We start from the raw sequence: 19,180 nt of genomic DNA on the forward strand, positions 1-19,180 counted from the left end.
ACAATGATTTCATGTGAAAAGCTCGTGGGTTACAATGTGTAGAAGTTTCAAGTCTCCCCTAATAGTCACAAGATGTCTTAGCTAATTACTCTTTTATCTGTAGAAACAGGAACACATAGCTCATTACTAAGCACAACTTAAGGTATGTACAGATAGTATCTCTGAACTCAGCAGCTGTGGCCCATTCTATTGAGGAGCAAAGAATACTTCTTATTGGGAAATTAGCTCCCCATTAACCGAGGCGTTCTACTGAGAAAGGGGAGGGAAGGAGCTCAACCTGGTGTTTTTAAGAATTGGAGCCTGGGTCCCTTCTCCCGGGCTGACATTTTGCAATCTTTCTTTACAGCCGTGGGTGGCTTTCATGTCAAGCTGCTCTGTGGCATGAGGCCCCTCAGGCTTTAAGGTGGGAGTCTGCTTTGCTGTACTCCCAGATCGCTGGACTGTCCCCCAACTAGGCAGTTAACTTCTGCCCTTATCTCCAGCTCGTGCTCAGGCAGCATTCCTTCACCTCCTCTCCTCCCATGACCTCAGAAATGGGGTCCCTAAGCCCCAGTGGTCTTATCCCCATCACACCCTCACCTCCAAGGTCCCCCTTTCAGGCAGGTGCTGTGTTGAGCCGTGACTTGGGGCACTTTTCTCTAAAATGTACAAAATGAAAGGAAAGCTCAAGCTGATCCACTGGAGTCAAAGGAAAAAAAAATACACACACACGCGCGCGCGCACACAAAATTAGAAAAACGAACACCTACTGTTTAATCATGTATGGGTAGACATGACTTTTCTGGCAGAATTTTCAAGTCATTACACTTCCAGTGGACTGTGTGATTGCTGTTTTGTCTTTTAAAAGACGCATCTAAGTTTGATGGTCAAAAGAAAGGCAGACTGCCACGTGCAGCGCCTCATTTGGATGTGTCTGGAGTCTTGGAAGCTTGACTACCCTACGTTCTCCTACAAATGGACCTTGAGAGCTTGTTTGGAGGTTCTAGCAGGGGAGCGCAGCTACTCGTATACCCTTGACCGAAGACCGGTCCTCCTCTAGCGGGGAAGGTCGTCCTCTTCGACCGAGCGCGCAGCTTCGGGAGGGACGCACATGGAGCGGTGAGGGAGGAAGGGGACACCCGCCTAGCCAGCCAGATCAGCCGAATCAACCCTGGCGATCAATGGGGTGACAGATGTCGCAGCCAGATCGCCCTCACATCCGAGAGCTAGGGTTTGCACACAAACTATATAAAGCGAAAGGAGCCGGTAACTTTACACATAGGTCGGGTTATTTACTGTGTCAGATCCCTAATAGGAAAGTCTAACTAAAGCTAAACCTAACCAGCAAGAAAACGATAACTTCATCCTCAAAATGCTACGATTTAATTTGAAACTAACTTGATTTGGGGCCTTTTTTTACATTATCCAGAATGCCTTGCAGATGGGTGGGACATGCTAAATATCGCCGTCTCTATTGGTGAAATTTCCCGGAGCCTCGCCCATCTCGAGCGCCTCCTGGCCGCCTGCTGGTGTCGCCGCGCAGCGGACTGCTGGCCTTGCGCTTTTGTGTGGCTCCGGGCGCTCCGAGCGGACTCCAGGTCTGTCTCCCCCGCGCCGTGCCCACCCGACCTCTCCCCTCTTCTCGTTTCTCTCCCTCTCCTCTCCGAGTCTTTCGCTCTCCCATTCATCCCTCAGCCTCCCCCCATTCAGTCCTTCTCTGGTCTCTGTCTTGTCCTTCGCACCACCGCCCCCATCTGGGCAGATGTGGGCCCCTCGGCAGGGGTCGGGGTCATTCTTGGCTCCGCGTGCGTATTTTTATTAACCCCCTCCGCGGAGCCTGAATCCGCTGGTGGAAGGCAGGCTCAGATCGTCCCCCGGCCTGGCCCCGCGTGGGCCGAGCGCGGAAGCGGAGCGCCGGGCGAGTCTAGTCCTAGGTGGCCAAGCCGTGGCCTGGGCGCGCCTCTCAAGGCCGGGCTCGTCTCCCGGCGCGGGTGGGGGACAGGCGGCACCCGGGGGCAGCCACCGCCGGCGTGACGATGGACGCACATTTTGCAGACAATGGTTAACACTCCGCTCGTCCCCCCTTCCAGTTGCTGTGATAGGAAAACATGACGGTGTATGTAAAAGCATGAGTATCTGGAGAGGTTCCATTCCAGTGGTGCGCAGTTTTCCTCCGCAGCGCTCGCGTCCTGCCTCTCCAAGCTGAATTTGGAACACCTTAAGATTCTCAAGGTCAAACTACATGATGTTCTGAATCTGTGAAATCCCGTGCTGCTGGTACAAATGTCTTGACAACATTTGTCAAGATCCCAAGATCCCAGTTTCCCGGGATCCAGAGTAAGAAATCACAAATAGAAACGATGTGAAAGCCAAGGTGGTTGGTTTTTTCCTTCATCTTTTAAAACGGTGCTACATTTTTATTGAGTGAGGGAAAACGCAGCAATAGAAAAAAAAAGCTTCCTGTGCCAAAATCCTGAATATTCGTTTAGCCCCTGGGCCCTGGGCTGACGGCACGAAATTAAGACTGTTGTGAGCCAGAAGCTGCTGCATTTGTTTTCCAGAAAGCCTGAAAAGCCATCATGGCAGCGAGGCCCAAGCTCCACTATCCCAACGGGAGAGGCCGGATGGAATCCGTAAGATGGCTTTTAGCTGCCGCTGGAGTCGAGGTACCCTATACGCTGTTTCTTCACAGATTTGTCATAAAACTTTGAGACCTTTGGAGGAAAAAATAAATCTTGGGAGCACCGTTCTGCCCTAGGCCTCTTCCACCCAAATCACAGAGGTGCTTCATTGAGTCAGAAAACTCCTTCCTTCAAGGGATTCTTTCTTTTCCTTTAAACATTTACTTGGTTATTGGCTTCTAATCTACCACCAATGACTATTTGTTAATAAGGAGAAAGGGAATTAACCTAAAATTTGCCACTTACTCCCAGACTTTTATTAATTATACTATTCCTGGATAAATTTCCTGTTTATGTCAATGGCTTCAAACTAGCCTTGGTATCTTGCCTGCACGTGGGTATGCTTCTATTTTTGCTTTTGTTCTGTTCTTTTAGCTCCTTATTATAGAAATTTTCAAATACAAACAAACGAAAAGAGAACATTGCCATGAATTCTATGTACTTCTCACCCAGCTTCAACAATCATCTGCTTTTTGCTTATCTTATTTCATTTATCCCCTCCCTCCACTTGTTTTGTGGGTGTATTTTAAAGCAAAATCCAAGTATCATATCATTTCATCTGGGAGCGCTTCAATATTTATCTCTAACGGATGAGGATTTTAAAACATAACAATACTGTATCACACCCAACAAAATTAACAATTCCTTATTATCATCTAAAGCTCAGTCTAATTGTCTCAAATAGGCTTTTTTTAAAAATAATTTGTTCCAGTCTGAATCTAAACAAGGTATACACATTGCATTTGGTTATGTTTTTTTCAGTATTTTAAAAAAATCTATGTTTCCTCTTCATTTTTTAAAACCAACTTTATATATGGGAATAATTGTAGATTTATAGGAAAGTTGTAAAATGGTGCAGACGGTTCCTCACTCAGTTTCTCCGAATAAGAATGTCATACATAACCATATCATATTAAGGAATTAACCTTAGTTCATGACTAACTAAACTACAGGCTTTATATGGATTTCACTAGTTTTTCCACTAATGTCCTTTTACTATTCCAGGATCCAGCATTATATTATATCAATCTGTGACAGTTTCTCAGTCTTTCCTTTATTTCACCACCTTGACAGTTTTGGAAAGTACTGGTCACGTGTTTTTGTAGAATCCTCCACAGTTTGGATTTGTCTCAGTGTTTTCATGATTAGCCTGGGGTTATGGGTTTTGGGGAACAATGCCACAGAGGCGAAGTGCCCGTCTCATCACATCATATCAGGGGTTGCGTGATAGCAACGTGAGCTATCACTGTTGATGATAACCGTGATCACTTGGTTAAGGTCATGTCTGCCGGGTACCTCCATTGTAAAGTTACTATTTTTACCTATGTTCTTTGGGAGCAAATCATGAGGTCCAGCCCATACTCAAAATGATGGGAATTAAGCTCCACCTCCTGGAGAAGGGAGTATCTACGTTTGGGATTTTCGTGTGAAGATTTATTTCCCCTTCCCATGTATGTATTTATTTAGCTCTTTATTTATATCACTACAGACCTAAGTACATTGATTTTATACTTTAGGTTATCATCTAATAACACAAATTGCCTGAATTGTTCCAGCTTTGGCCCCTTGGTTTCTCTCATCTTGGACTCCTTTTTGTTGCCAGCACTTCTTTGCTTTCTGATACCACAAAATGCTCTAGGCTTGTATTGTATTTTCCTGCTGTAGCCCTGGAATCAGGAATTTCTCCAAGGATCCCTGGTCCCTTTTAACAGAAAATGGTATTAGCAGCCAAGATCCCAGTGCTAGGTTTCTGTATTTATTTCTAGCACCACTTATTTATGGAAGAAACTGCCTCTGTTCTAGATTTGGCTTTTTTGCCCTCAAAGTGTTGCTTTGAGGTAGCATGGTAAATTGAGGCTATGCTCATTTGAACATGCTCCCCTATCCTCTCTATTTCCTGTAAACTGCTCGTTGGACCCAGAGGTGTGATCCAGGCTCCTTTTTCTTTCTATAGTTTCCCCCATTACCCTTTCAACTAGTGGCTTTAGCAGCTGTTGATCATCATCATCGTTAGGGATTACAAAATGGCAACTTTCCTATCATTTCACCTAAATTTATTAACTGTAATTCTCTTATAAAGAGCACTTCTCACTTATCAGGTATTTTATAACTTAAAGAGACCGTTGATATAGAAAAGGTAAGATAAATGCTTGATTCCTTTATTGGTTTTCAGAATAATGAGTTGTTACTCCAGCAACCTCCGAAGATGGAAAATGTGAGCTGTTGGGTTTTGAGTTTGGTTTTTTGTTTGTTTTTCTTTTTTGTGTATCATTGTAAGTTGCCACACAGTGTTTTATAACTTTCTAAATTAGTTGACATCATTTTTATATGCAGATCCTGATTTTTGACTTCCCTTTAGAAATTGGGAGATCTGATTATACTGGGTCTTCATTTTCTCAGGGCAGCAGTGTCTGGGTCTGAATAAGGACGGCCCTTCCATTCTCTGCTGGCTCAGGGTATATTTTCCAATTGTGTTAAGAGGAGACTGAAAGAAATTTGTGGTCCCAGGACCCGAACCTGGTCGACTGCACTTATTTACCTCATTTGTCTAAGCCCAGGAGGCTTCTGAGTTTGTAATTCCTGATTTATTTAATAGGTTTGGAATGAATCTTATGTATATATGTAATATAATCCTTTGTCAGATCTTCTCTCTTCCCTGTCTTCGTTCTACCCTGCTCCTCCTTCTCTCTCCTGTGAATCAAGATTCTTGGTTACAGTAATAGAAACTCAACCCTGAATAAGTTTAGAAAAAAAAAGAACGTGTCATATGAGCCACCTACCCCAGACCTCAGAGTGGACAGGCAGGTGGGGTAGAATAATGAGCCCACCCCTCAGACCAGGGTGGAGGAAGCCAGATTGATCTCCCACACTAGGGCCAACCACATGATTTACAGTAACAATTCCCAAAAGGTGGTGTTGGGGGGGGGGGGTTCCTCCCCATCTCTTTGTCAGAAGACATTTTTAGCTAAGTTTGTGCCTGCAGTCAGGAGGAACAAACGAGCTGGCAGCCACCAGACAAGTTCGTGATTTCCAGCGTCCCAGGATTGGATTGAACCTGACGTGTAAAGGACACACATCTGAGTACTCGGTTACTAAAACCTGCTGAGAAACAGCCTGCCCTGATTCAGGGGATCTGTCTGCATCCTCAGTCTCCCTCGGTCATTTAATAGAGTCGTCACTGACATCACTCTGTGCTGATTGTTGTTTCTTTGATGCTTAGGACTTTGTTTGCCTAGAGGCCACCCCACCCCCACCCCGGGCAAATCTCCCTTTTTAAAAGGGAGATTAACACGTGTAAAAGAGACTTAAAGGCCACCAACTCCTAATTCAGGACTTCTAAGTAATTCACTTAGAACGAAAAGAGTGTTGAGAAAGGGAGTGCTTTGGTGTGGAAGCAGGCAGTTCTCTGTAGAATCCTGCGTGGGAAACAGTTTAGGAAACAAAGACAGCCCTTTGTGTGGATGGAAGCCAGGACACTGTCTCTGCTCTGGCTACCTTGGGCTAGCTGGAGCTGCCAGGCTCCCTCCAAGCTCCTCTTAGGCATTTTCCTTCCTTCTCTCTCCCATCCTCTCCTTCCCCGCTCCCGTGCCAGTTTCTTCTTACTTACCAGTGGTTTTATAAAGCTTCACACAGAGATACTCTAGTGACAGAAGGCACAGGTTTTGTATATGTGTTTCCAGGAGTAAAAAGTCAGAATCATGTGGAAGGACTTATTTTTAAAAATGCACTTTTCTGGGCCCTCCCAGGGACTGAATGTGAGTCTCCACCCCTCCCTGCTCTTTCCCGTGTGTGTTAAATGATCATGGTCATACAAGTTTGAGAAACAGTAGCATGGTGTTATGGTCCGGAGTGCGAGAAAAGACCACCTAAGATCGAAATGGAGCCAAATGGTGAATCTTTATTAGAAGGCCAGCTATTGAGCCAAATTGTGAGTCTTTAATTGCGAGTCTTTATTAGCTGGCCAGCGACCACCCCTGCCCTGTCAGAGTACAAGTACAGAGAATGGCAGCTAGCTGTAGGGAAAAGGGGGAATTTATACAGTCTTAGTTGATCACATATAGCGAGAAAAACAGGTCATACTACAGCATAACAGGATGTAGATGACATCAGAATACATTGCATAACAGGATGTAGATGACATCAAAATGTCCTTTTCGCCATTAACTCAGAGGCCTGGGACCAGCCTCAGACCACCTGGTTTGATTACAATCTTTAGGCAAGCGAGCTTACAGAAACACATAGCATTGGTTAAGGTAAGGTACATTTTTTCATGAATCAAGCAAGCGTAGTAAAATTTAACTACATATACCTGGAGAATTTAAACAATCAGTTACAAGTTAATTACTTGGTTTTTCTGTTCCCAGTGCATACTTAGCTGGCTCATAGGTCATGATACGGCTGCCGTTCACAATATGGCTGCACTGTGGCTCACAGAGGGGAGAGTCATCTAACAGAGGGAATGCAGATCAATTAAACAATTTGCCCCTATGGGCCAAATTCCTCAATTGTGATCAACCCCTGTGGGTTAGATTGAAATTTAATTTTTTTAGCGGTTTTATTTTTGAGAAAGTTTTCATTTCATTTCGCTTCTCCCAATGGGATAGATATGCTGCAACCCGTTGTCAGTGCTTCAAACCTTCCAGCCATTGACTTCTTAAAGCAGCGTAATTTGTTATCCATGGCGCCTGAATGTTCCTCATGTCACCAGTCCTTACAGTGAAGGACACCTTGCCAGTGCATTCTTGGAAATTCAGAATCAAGACAATTTGTCCCTGCTGGTCATACTCTTCAGTTGATTGTTCAATTGCCCATTCTGCTCAAACTTTTTCTGCCTGTCTTGCGATGACTAGTTCAGCTTGGTTCTACCATTCACTCCGGGCATTGACTGAACAATTTATCCCTGCATGTATCACAACAGCTTCCAGTTAACTAATATGTTTTTGACTTTTGATTTTAGTATGTTTAGTGTAAATATGCAAAGAGAAACGCTTCAGTTGAATACATCTGAGAGATAAATTGTTCAGTTGATCCAGGAGTTCAGGAGATGTCCTGAACGAACATTGGTACCCCGCGGCTACTGCACCGTGGACTTCAGATGGAGATCCTCTGAGAGCACTGAGCGCCTCTCCAAACACTGCAAGGACTCAGCCTAGCGAGTAGCAGAAGCGAAGACCACACCCCATGATCCTGATTCAACCCCCAGGTCAGCTAGTTCCCCTGGAGGAGGGGAGGGCGGTTGATGCTGCTCTGGCCCCCTCGGCCCTGCCCTTGGGTGAGGGGAGCGCAGCACAGCGCTAGCCACTGTGGGGACTGATCCCTGGACTCAGGCTGGAGGAAGCCTCCTCTTCTTGACGCAAAGCGCATTAGTGCGGGACATCTTAGAACATCATAATGTCACCTGAAGACGAACTTGTTTTCATTCCGTTTCTTCCCTTCCCCCAGCTTTTCAATTTGAAAACTTTCAGACCTACAGAAAAGTTGTAATGGTACAATGGACGCCTTACAACTTAATTCACCAGTTGTTAACATTTTGCTACATTTGCTTTCTGCCTTCCTGTCTGCTTTTTATTTCTGAATCATTTGGAAGTAGTTGCAGACATCAGCATCTATCTTCTTCCCAAGAAAGAATAAATAATTGTCCTTATAACGACAATACCATTGTCACCACTAAGAAAATCAGCACTGTATTCACAACATCTAATGTGCAATCCAGATTCAGACTTTCCCGATAGTGCCCCAAATGTCTGTATAACTGGTACACATCTGTTCAGCAGTGATAACAGTTTCCTCTCTTCCAGGATACCGTCATGATTCAGACATTTGGTGGTTGTATCTCTTTAGCCACTTCTCGTCGACAGGACCTGGCCTTTTTTTTTTTTTTTCCCTTGCCCTGGACTCTAAAGGAGTCCCAGCCATTATGTTGCAGAATGTCCCACATGCTGAATGTGCCTGGATTTCACCTGGTATTTATTAATACATTTGGGTTAAATATTTTTGGCAGTGTTTTTACAGGTGCGACTGTGCCCTTCTCACTGTGTCACAACAGGAGGCACAGGATGTCAGGGTGTTCCCCGCTGGGAGCCGAGTTTGCTTGCTTGGTTAGACAGAGGGTGAGAGATCTCCAGATCTCTCCACTGTAAAGAGACATTTCCCCTTTATCATGATTAAGTAACTTGTGGGGTGACACGTGGAGATCGTGTGAACATTCTGTACTCCAGCGATTTCAGCATCCCTTATGATCCTCATCAGAATTAGTCATTATGCTGGAGGCTGGAAAGTGGTGATTTGCTAATTTTATCCTTAATTAGGGCTAATTCTACATTAATTAGCACGAATTCTTCTCTAAAAAAGAGCTTTTCCTTCCCTTTTTTTTTCATTGTCATCATTTATAGACAGAGATTTTTGTTCTTGTTGTATGTTATCGTCCATAATTGACATCATTCTATTCGATGCCAGAATTGTCCCAAATTTGGCTAGGGAATTCCCGGCACATAGTATCCTCCATGCCTTGGCCTTTGACATATCTCTCTCATCTTTGAGTGCTTTCATGCTTTCTGGCATAACAAAATCAACCTTTACTTATAGGAGCCCTAGCTCCTTTTAGGGAACAATAATATTTAGAAACCAAGATGTGGATGCGAAGTGTGCTCTTTCTCTCTGCTTTTTGAGACAATTAGTATTTTAGTATTTTCAATCCTGAATCCGTAATGACATTTACCTTCTTGTGGGGGGGGGCAGACAGGGATATCTTTTAAAAAAATTGATTCATAAGGGTACATATTTTGGGGGTACATGTGATGTTTTGATACATGTATACAATGTATGATGATCAAATCAGGTTAACTGGAATATCCATCGCCTCAAACATGTATCTTCTCTTTATGTTGGGAACATTCCAGTTCTACTCTTCTGCTATTTTGAACTATCCAATACATTGTTGTTAACTGTAGTCATCTTACTGTACTATTGTGCACGACATCTTAATCCTTCTATCTAACTGTATTTTTGTACCCATTAACCAACCTCTCTTCATACCCCTGCCCTTCTACCCTTCTCGGCTTCTGGTAACCACCAATCTCTCTCTTTATCTTCATGAGATCCTTTTTAGCTCCTGTGTATGTGTGAGCACATGCAGTATTTGTCTTTCTGTGCCTGGCTTATTTCACTTAACATAATGACCTCTAGTTCCATCCATGTTGCTGCAAATGACAGGATTTTATTCATTTTTATGGCTGAATAATAATCCGTTGTATATATGTACCATATTTCTTTTTTTTTAATTTAGTTTGATGAAGAATTTCTGGAAACAAAAGAACAGTTGCAAAAGCTGCAGGATGGTGAGTGCGAAAATGAAACAACTGTCTATAATACTGACTTTTTAAAAACTGTAATTTATGTGGAAGGGCAAAGATAGCTGATGACACTAAACATTGAGAACAGCATCCTAAAATCAGAAAAGCAAGAAGGAATAAATAGTTGAAATTGCCAGGAAATTGCTTCCGTAAAAGCTTGTGTTCCGTCAAAGCTGGCTGAATCGAGGGAGCAGTTTCTTCCCCATCCCTTTCTGCTCCCCTTCACCCCATCTAATCTCTTTCCCCCCTTTCTTTCTCTCCCTTGCCCTCCCCTCCTTCTCATCTTCCCCCCTTGTGTGAAGTGTCACGGCCTGCTTGAAGTATGCAGATAAATGTCCCCATTTACAGGTGGCTACTTTCTGAAGTCAGTACCAAACAGAAGTGAAATCAACAACTCCCCCTCCCCGCGACTCCTGGTCAGCTCTATTCCCTCCATGCCCATCCTCAGTGGGGGACCCACCAGCAGGTCCCTAAAGAATGCCTAGCAACCTGTGAGCAGCTCCCCCCAGCCATCGGCAGGGTCTCCAGGCCCAACTCAAGGTTCCCTTGAGGGGTACCAGCTCTCCAGGTCTGTAAGGCCACCTTTCATGGGTGACACTGGCCAGCAACCGCCAGGCATGTGCTGAGTACTCCCCTCCCCGCTCTCCTCCCGTGGCCTCAGTGCCTGAGCCCCTCAGGGGCTGGGCTGTGTCCCGTACCTGCATCTCTCCCCAGGGTTCGGTGTGTGGAAAGTGTGTGATACAGGTTTGTTGAAGAAAGTCAGGACTGTTTTTTGACCAGTAATAGCAAACTTGCAGTAGGTGGTCTGTGGCTGTAGAACACACAGAAACCAAAGAGTATACATGAGTATCAGCTGGTGACTTAGGTTTCATTATCAGATTCTTTGAAAACAGTGCTCTCCAATAGAACATTTGACAGTGAAGGAAATGTTCTATTCTGCACGGTCCAGTAGGGTAGCCACTAGCCACCTATGACTGCTGAGCGCTTGAGATATGTCTGGTCCCTCTGAGGAACTGAATTTTAAATTTTTAAAGATTTTGATTATTAATTTAAATTTAGGTTTCAAAAGCTGCATGTAGCTAGTGGTTACTGTACTGGCCAGTTTAGCTCTGAAGAAGTGTCTTCACTATGTCTCTTTCTCCCATCCCATCCCTCACCGTGGGGAGGCATTTTTCCTGGGGTGAAAATGAAAAGGGAAAGTGTATAACAATGCTAGTTTTCAGTCTACTTTTATGGCTAAATCTGCTCCCCTGAATGAAGTGCAAGTTATCTGTCATCAGGGAACTTTACACTATTTCCTAAGGCTATGATGGCCCCACTTGTCCTTTTTCATTTAATAGAGCACTTTTTTAGGGGTTGGGGGATGGGGAAGGAGAGATCACTTCTAACTCTGGGCTTCCACTCTCAGGTAACCACCTGCTCTTCCAACAAGTGCCCATGGTTGAAATCGACGGGATGAAGCTGGTGCAGACCCGAAGCATTCTCCACTACATAGCAGAAAAGCACAATCTCTTTGGCAGGGACCTCAAGGAGAGAACCCTGTACTGTGGTCCTTCTCGCGCATTCTCACTTGTCAGCTTACTGATGCCTTAGCTGATTAGCAATCTTCTAATCAAAGCACAGCCCATCTCCTTTATGTCTCTCCTTTATCGTTAGCGTGAACAAGAAACAAAAACCCAGAAAGGTCACGAAGACCAGTTGGAAATTCAGTATAGAAAGTTTGAGTAAAATGGTAGAAAAGAATTGAATTCAGATATTGAATACTATGTCTGGGGCGTCTTTTTTCAGGTTTCAGGATCTTTAAGTGCTTTGATACAGCTTTTTACCTTTCTTGCAAATTCACAATCATTGAGTGCTAGGAATGGAAGCAGCCATGACATTCAAGGCCTGGGAGGGCGTGCACTGGATTATAATTTGAATTCAAAGCCTGGTCCTTGCATCTCTTAGATACATGACCCTGGGCAAAGTGTTAAGCTCCAGTTTCCTGATGAGTTTTCTGTACAATGGGTATAACAATAGTGCATTCCTCGTAGCATTGTGGGATTCAATGAGATAATGGATAGAAAGTGTTGAGCACCATGCCTGGTAGATTCCAAGCATTCAGTAAGTGATATTCACTATTTTTGTAAATGTGAATTTTAACCCACACTGAGAGACCAGAGCAGGGGTGCTAGCGTGATGGTGGAGGAATAGGAGCTAGGGAGAGAGGGCAGACATGACTGTCACGCTGATTTGAGACAGATTTTTCTGAAACATTTTTTTCAGTTACATCTAGAATTGACTTTGCATCTTTGCTCTTAAGAGAGAGGTGTAGGTAAATGTGTCTTGGTACTTAAGTTGTCAGAGCCTTAAGAAAAAGCCCTCTGAATTCTTACTGTGGAAGCTGATAGGGAAAACTGAGAAAACTGCTTCTTTGTTTTAAGGATTGACATGTATGTGGAGGGGACCCTGGATCTGCTGGAGCTGATTATCATGCATCCTTTCTTAAAACCAGACGATCAGCAAAGGGAAGTGGTTAACATGGCGCAGAAGGCTATAATTAGATACTTTCCTGTGTTTGAAAAGGTAGGTGGCTGAGATGCCCATAAATGCGGCATAACCAAACTGTTAAGACGGCTGCCACAAACACCCTCTTCTGCTCAGGGCTGTGTGAACTGAGCCCAGTTGGACTAATCTAAGAGCTGATGGGCTCCTAAGAGCTAATAGTAGCCATCAGCACAATGCTGATGTCTCAGAGCCCCTCTGGCTCCACTAGGATCATGTGTTTCTGAAGTCTGTAAAAAGCATGGGCTCGCCACATTTGTGCATTATTGTTGCTTGCATTCACCAAGTGCCTGGCTTGTGTAAGATACAGAAAAGCAGAAACTACCCATTCATTCATTCAACAAACAACTGTCAAATAGCTATTATGTATCAGGCACCCTCCCTGGTAGTTGGATATGAGGAGAAGAACCATTTACCATTTCCATTTTATTTCTTCTCTTTGTTCTTTTTGTTTTCGGTTTTGTTATTTTCCTCTTCTTATTACTGTATCTGCTTTTCTGAGCTTCAAATTCCTCTTTTCCTGAACTGGGAGGAATTGTTTTTAATGTTTCCATTTGAACACAAAAGAAGACAATGTAAAAACTTGAGAAGGCCTATTTGGCAAACTTCCCCTAACTATCTTTATGGAATTAGATTTAAGAACAATGAGAAATATTTTCGGAGTTTTTCTGTAGCTTGGTTTCATGGTGTCTTTCCCACAGGCAATTTGCGAATGTAAAGTAAGATAATGCAAAAATGTGGTGTGGCTAGGGCATGGGGACCTGGTGCCTTGGCGAAGGGTCAGTGCTGATTCTTAGGTCCCAGTGGCCCAGACTGTGTCAGGGCTCTTCACAACATACCAGTGAGGTATAAGTCATCGCCCTTTACACAGAGTGAAATGGAATCGTGGAGAGATCCAGTGACCCATTCAAGGCAATGCAGCTAGGAAATGGAGAGCCAGAGTTGGAACTCTGGCCTTGGACTACAGATTCTGGATTCATTGTGTTTTGTCACTCTGGCTCCAGTAGCTATTATTGATTTGGAGTTGTATTCAGAGTTCCCCTCAGACACATGCACACACACACACACACACACACACCCTTGGGCATCCAAGAGCTCACGGTGGAGGGGATCTCCCCTTTGCCACCTCTGTTCCTTGCCCCTCCCTGATCATAATCTATTCCTATAAAGCCCACACCTATATGTTACCCTCAAAAGGAGGATCAAGATGAACTCAAGCTTTTAGTTTTCTCTATTTTGGGAGATGTAAGAGGAAGTCTACATTTATAGTCAAGTCTAGTTTATGACTACAAGTCCTGGTGTTCATGGAAACGCAAAGCAGGGAAATAAGAGTGGACCCCTTGGAGACAACCTGTTCCTTAGACTTCTTACATCACCTCAGCCCCTCCTCGAGGCTCCCAGATTCGTTTCTGTAGATACATTTATGGAATAGATGTATTCTTTCAAAACACTGGATGCTAAATCCAGAAATAATGCATTTTCCCTTCTCTCTTTCACTATCTCATTCTGATCTACAGGAGGTATTTAAGGATGTTTCCATTTCCTCTCTCTCTCTCCAATGTAGGGAGCATCCTCTCAATTGATGTTATTTATAAAAGGATGAAAGGACAGGCCATGGTTTCATCCCCTTTTAGATCCTGCATTGATTCAGTGGCGTCATCAGTTTCTCCATGTAGAATGTTGTAACCAATGCAACCATTTATACCCTGCAGATTTTAAGGGGTCACGGACAAAGCTTTCTTGTTGGTAATCAGCTGAGCCTTGCAGACATAATTCTTCTCCAAACCATTTTGGCTCTAGAAGAGAAAATTCCTAATATCCTGTCTGCATTTCCTTTCCTCCAGGTAAATAAAACCATGTGTTAGAAGGTTGGCCCAGAACTCTTAGGCCACCCTTCAGCGTCTGTTGTTCGGTTGGCGTGGGTGTGTGTGTGTGTGTATGTGTGTGTGTGTAAGAGTAATTTTAAATTCTAGTTAGGAAAATGAAATGAAGGCATGGACTTGAAATTATTTTTCTGGTCCTCAAATCCTTAGAGTTGTAAGATCATTGAATGTAAAAGAAATTTTCATCTTAGTTTTGTTCCATAACTACCATCTTGGAACAAACTCCATACACAGAGAGTTTGCTGATGGGGGTTCCACAGAGATAGCTGTAGGGCTGAGGGGCTCCTCATCTGTGTGTGCTGGGTCTGCTGACACAAGAGCAGGTGAAATTGGCATCAAAAACAGTCTTTGTCATCAGGGTATGGCTCCCTTTCTCAGAAATAATGGGGTCTCTAATTGGAAACTTCTAACCCAGAGTTTGGAGAGCAAATGAGAGGCACCCTAAATATCACTCCAGAGGGTGCCCACCATTCTCCTTCCCAGAAATTCCACGGGAAGATTTTCGTGTGGCTCAGATTACTCCTTGGTGTTATTTGGCAGACTTGATCCTAGAATTTTAAAGTTGATAAGGGCTTTAAAAAACCAATCTCATCTAATGCCTTTTGCTTATATATATGAGGAAGTAGAGACCCACGATGAAGAAGTCAGCAGCCAAGATGGCCTGGCCAGTGGGTGTCTAGAACCTTAGCCCTTTATCTCGAAGTCTAATGGGCTTACTACCATACGGGGCAGGGGGGTCTGCAAACTACAGCCCCTGGCCCACACCTGGCTTGCCACCTGTTTTTTTTTTTTTGAGACAGAGTCTGGCTCTGTTGCCTTGGCTAGAGTGCCGTGGCGTCAGCCTAGCTCACAGCAACCTCAAACTCCTGGGCTCAAGCGATCCTCCTGCCTCAGCCTCCCGAGTAGCTGAGACTACAGGCATGCGCCACCATGCCCGGCTAATTTTTTTCTATATATATATATATTTTTAGTTGTCCAGATCATTTCTTTCTATTTTTTTAGTAGAGATGGGGTCTCACTCTCGTTTAGGCTGGTCTCGAACTCCTGACCTTGAGCAATCCACCCGCCTCGGCCTCCCAGAGTGCTAGGATTACAGGCGTGAGCCACCGCACCCGGCCTGCCACCTGTTTTTATATAGCTCATGAGCTAAGAATGGTTTTTACATTTTTAAATGGTTAAAAAAAATCAAAAGAATAATAATACTTTATGAGACATAAATTCAAATTTCAGTGTTCATAAATTTTGTTGGAACAAAGCCATGCCCAATCACTTACACGTTGTCTGTGGTTGCTTTTGTGTTCCTACAGCAGAGTTGAGTAGATCTGATAGAGACCGTATGGCCTGCAAAGCTTAAAATATTTGCTGACTGGTCCCTTATAGAAAAAGGTTGCCAATCTCCAACATAGACCAAAATGATATATCTTTGATCAAGTTATCAAAAGCCAAGAGGACACACTAAATCCCCAAAGAGTAACACACATGCATTTTAGAAAAAAAATTTTTTTCTAAGTCTAGCAAACATCATTTTGATACACTAATGAGGACAACAACCACCAATTCAATAAATATACCTGTAAAATAAGAATAGAAATCTTTACTTCACCAAGGCGAATAAGCCACTGTATCATTTACGATGTCACAGTTATCACACACACACACGTATATATTCATTTCTTGCAGACACAAAGAATAACTTTAATTTGACTTTATTCATTTGGAATTTGGGATAGTTTTGACCTGAAGTATTCTTTTGCCCTGTTAAAAACAGTTATTTGCTTAGCAGAGACAGGAAGTAGGAGGAAGGGATCTGTCATTTATTGAGTCCCTGCTTCACATGCATTTGCTCATCTTCCTCCCTACCCCAGTAACCTAGGAGGTGGGCTTTACTATCCGCATTTCACAGGTGAAAACTGCAGGCTTGGAAACATGACATGATCTGCATAAAGCTACATGACTATGGGTGACTGAGCTGGGAGACACAGAAGGATCTGGGATCTAAGCCTGTGCCCTTTTCACTAGTCTGTGTGGTTTCCTAAACATGCATTACTTAGAAATGCATAGACATGCCTTTGGCCCTAAGCATGGGATGCTGAACCCAGAAGAAGGTAGAATGCTAAGCTTATCAAATGTGAGATCTCTCCAGGTATGCGTATACACTTGTGTACACATACACACATACCTCATAGGCATTAAGGTACTTTTCTTTCAACATACACAAAAGATCTAAAAAGTTTAGGGTTAATGATAGAGATCTGGCTCTTTTGATAAACTGTAGCACTAGGACCAATTGGTACTCTGTATTCATAATGTTGACAACTTGTTTTTAAACCATAAGGCACATCTGTGTAAATGTAATTTTAATGTCTGATCAGATTGAGATCAACATTAAAGGACTTCAAAATCTGACACCAGATCTGTGTTGAATTAAAGGGTTATTCCTATATTGATTAATAGTTAAAAAAAGGTCACAAAAGTTTTATTATACATGATGACTCTGAACCCCAGATAAATCTTGAAGTGATAAATCCTTTGGTACAAGCTTCTAAATATTGGGATAATATTAAAATTATATAATACAAGGAGAGCTAAAATCAGTAGTGAAAAGAAAAGATCGTCATATTTACATATAATTAATTGACATAATTATTAGGGTTTTTAAAATATTAGTGACACATGTATATTTATGTGTGTGTGCTTAATTAAGGCTGTCCCTTGCACATAATAGGCATTTAGTAAATAGTAGCTTTTTTTAAAATAAATGACCTCTTCACTTTAAAAGATTTTATTAGAATAATTATATATGATGAGTATATGCTTCTTCATATAGTTCAAAATTTTCACTAGAACAAATGGACTTTTCTCAGTTACTGAGAATTGGTAAGATTTGACTCTATGAATGAAAAATACATTTTTTTCTTCCATTCCGGTTTACATAAATATCTGTTATCTGAGCCATAGGCAATGAAAAATGCAACTGGGCCAGGTATCATGGCTCAGGCCTTTAATCCCAGCACTTTGGGAGGTCAAGGTGGGAGGATCACTTGAGGCCAGGAGTTCGAGACCTGCCTGGCAACATAGCAAGACCCCTTTTCTACAAAATATTAGAAAAAAAAAATTAGCCAGGTGTGATGGTGCACACCTGTAGGCCCAGCTACTGGGGAGGGTGAAGCAGGAGGAGCTCTTGAGCCCGGGAGTTTGAGGTTGCTGTGAGCTATGATCATGCCACTGCACTCTAGCCTGGGCAGCAGAGCAAGGCCCTGTCTCTATTTAGAAAAAAAAGAAAAATGCAACTGACCATCTCCCACACATAGCCAGAAAGAGGATTCATTTGCTAGTAGGAGTAAAAGTCTAGGGAAGCTGAATCTTAAAATATAAATTGTACCATCTGATGACTTTTTAAAGCACTTTTATTTAAATAGCTCGTGCATTTTCTCTGAGCAGATCAATACATTCGAGGTACTTTCTATGTGTTTTTTTCTCTTTAAGCAAGTATCATAATCCTATTTTAAATATGTGTGTCTTTTTATTTTGTATCTCTGAAAAGAGTTCACATCTTTTTGTCAACTGAGAGATTTGCATAACTCCTGGTCTTGATTCCAGTCATGTGGCAGAGATTGTAAATAATCATACCAAGAGGTCAGAGATGCTTAAATACATGCTAGATTACAGTTCTGATTAGATCCCTTCAACAAATACTGAACAAATTTCGATGGGTCACTTGTGCAGCCGTATTTTCATAGTACTGAATAACCTTTGCTGTTAAACTGGAGCTTTTGTGTTTTCTTTTCCAGGAGTACACAGTGAAAATAAGTAATATCCCTACAATTAAGAGATTCCTTGAACCCGGCAGCAAGAAGAAGCCACCGCCTGATGAAATCTACGTGAGAACGGTCTACAACGTCTTTATGCCATAAAACAGCCCATCTGTCTGTGAGTGAGAGCACGTTCCTAGAGATGGCTGTGTCCGTCCATCCCAGCCCTGTCACGGTGCTGTGTATTAGGCTGGGTCCTAAATTGGATCTTTCATGTCAAGGAGATCTTTTCTAGAAATATCAGCCCTTTTTTTTGTCCAGTAAATAATTGTCATGGGAAACCTTTTTTGGAAAACGTTTTGGGGAAGGATGATGTTTAAGTTAGATCTGAGCATCTTTCTACTCTCCTTATCCTATTCTAAACCCTCTCCAGTCTCTTCCTAATTTTTAGTGTCTAATAACAACAAAATGTCTAGTGAATGACCCTCCTCTGAGCTATAATAAATCAAATGGTAGTAATGAATGCAATTGATATTGGCCAAAATAAAGAATTTACCAATCATTGCCCTGTTGCTAGAACTTTTTAATTAAAATTTTTGAAATACAGAATATGTTTGCATGGTTCAAAAATCAAAAAAAGCATAAAGGGCTGTAAGGTCTCAGAAGTCTTCTTTCAACCCTGCCTCCCAGCAACACAGTCCTGCTTCTCACAGGCAAACACAGTTACTATTTGTATATCCTTCCTGTTATATTGGACACATGTATAAGAAAATGCAAATATGTATTATTTTCATCTTCTGATTACTCAAATGGTTATTTGTAGACCACTAATGTTTTGTATTTCAAAACTGAAAGTATTGTCTATTAGTACTGCTTTTAAACAGGTGTTGATTTACATCTCAAATACTAACTGAGCACCTGTTATATACCAGGCAGGGTGCCAGGGGGCAGAATCCTAGAATAGAGCCCTGGTTTGGGAAAGTTCACCG

General features: G+C 42.7%; 1 protein-coding gene across 1 annotated transcript; it reads left to right on the top strand.

Annotated features, from left to right (window-relative positions):
* Window positions 1–1,443: 1,443 nt before the first annotated feature.
* GSTA4 (glutathione S-transferase alpha 4) lies at window positions 1,444–18,724 on the top strand. The gene is made up of 7 exons (XM_012648610.1): window positions 1,444–1,577; window positions 2,541–2,645; window positions 9,946–9,997; window positions 11,421–11,553; window positions 12,436–12,577; window positions 14,269–14,400; window positions 18,231–18,724. The coding sequence occupies exons 2-7, from the start codon at window positions 2,559–2,561 to the stop codon at window positions 18,351–18,353; spliced, it is 669 nt and encodes a 222-aa protein (XP_012504064.1). The 5' UTR covers window positions 1,444–1,577; window positions 2,541–2,558; the 3' UTR covers window positions 18,354–18,724.
* The last annotated feature ends 456 nt before the right edge of the window (window positions 18,725–19,180 follow it).

The sequence above is a fragment of the Propithecus coquereli genome, unplaced genomic scaffold (genome assembly GCF_000956105.1).
Source record: "Propithecus coquereli isolate 6110/MARCELLA unplaced genomic scaffold, Pcoq_1.0 Scaffold29, whole genome shotgun sequence".
NCBI lineage: Eukaryota > Metazoa > Chordata > Mammalia > Primates > Indriidae > Propithecus > Propithecus coquereli.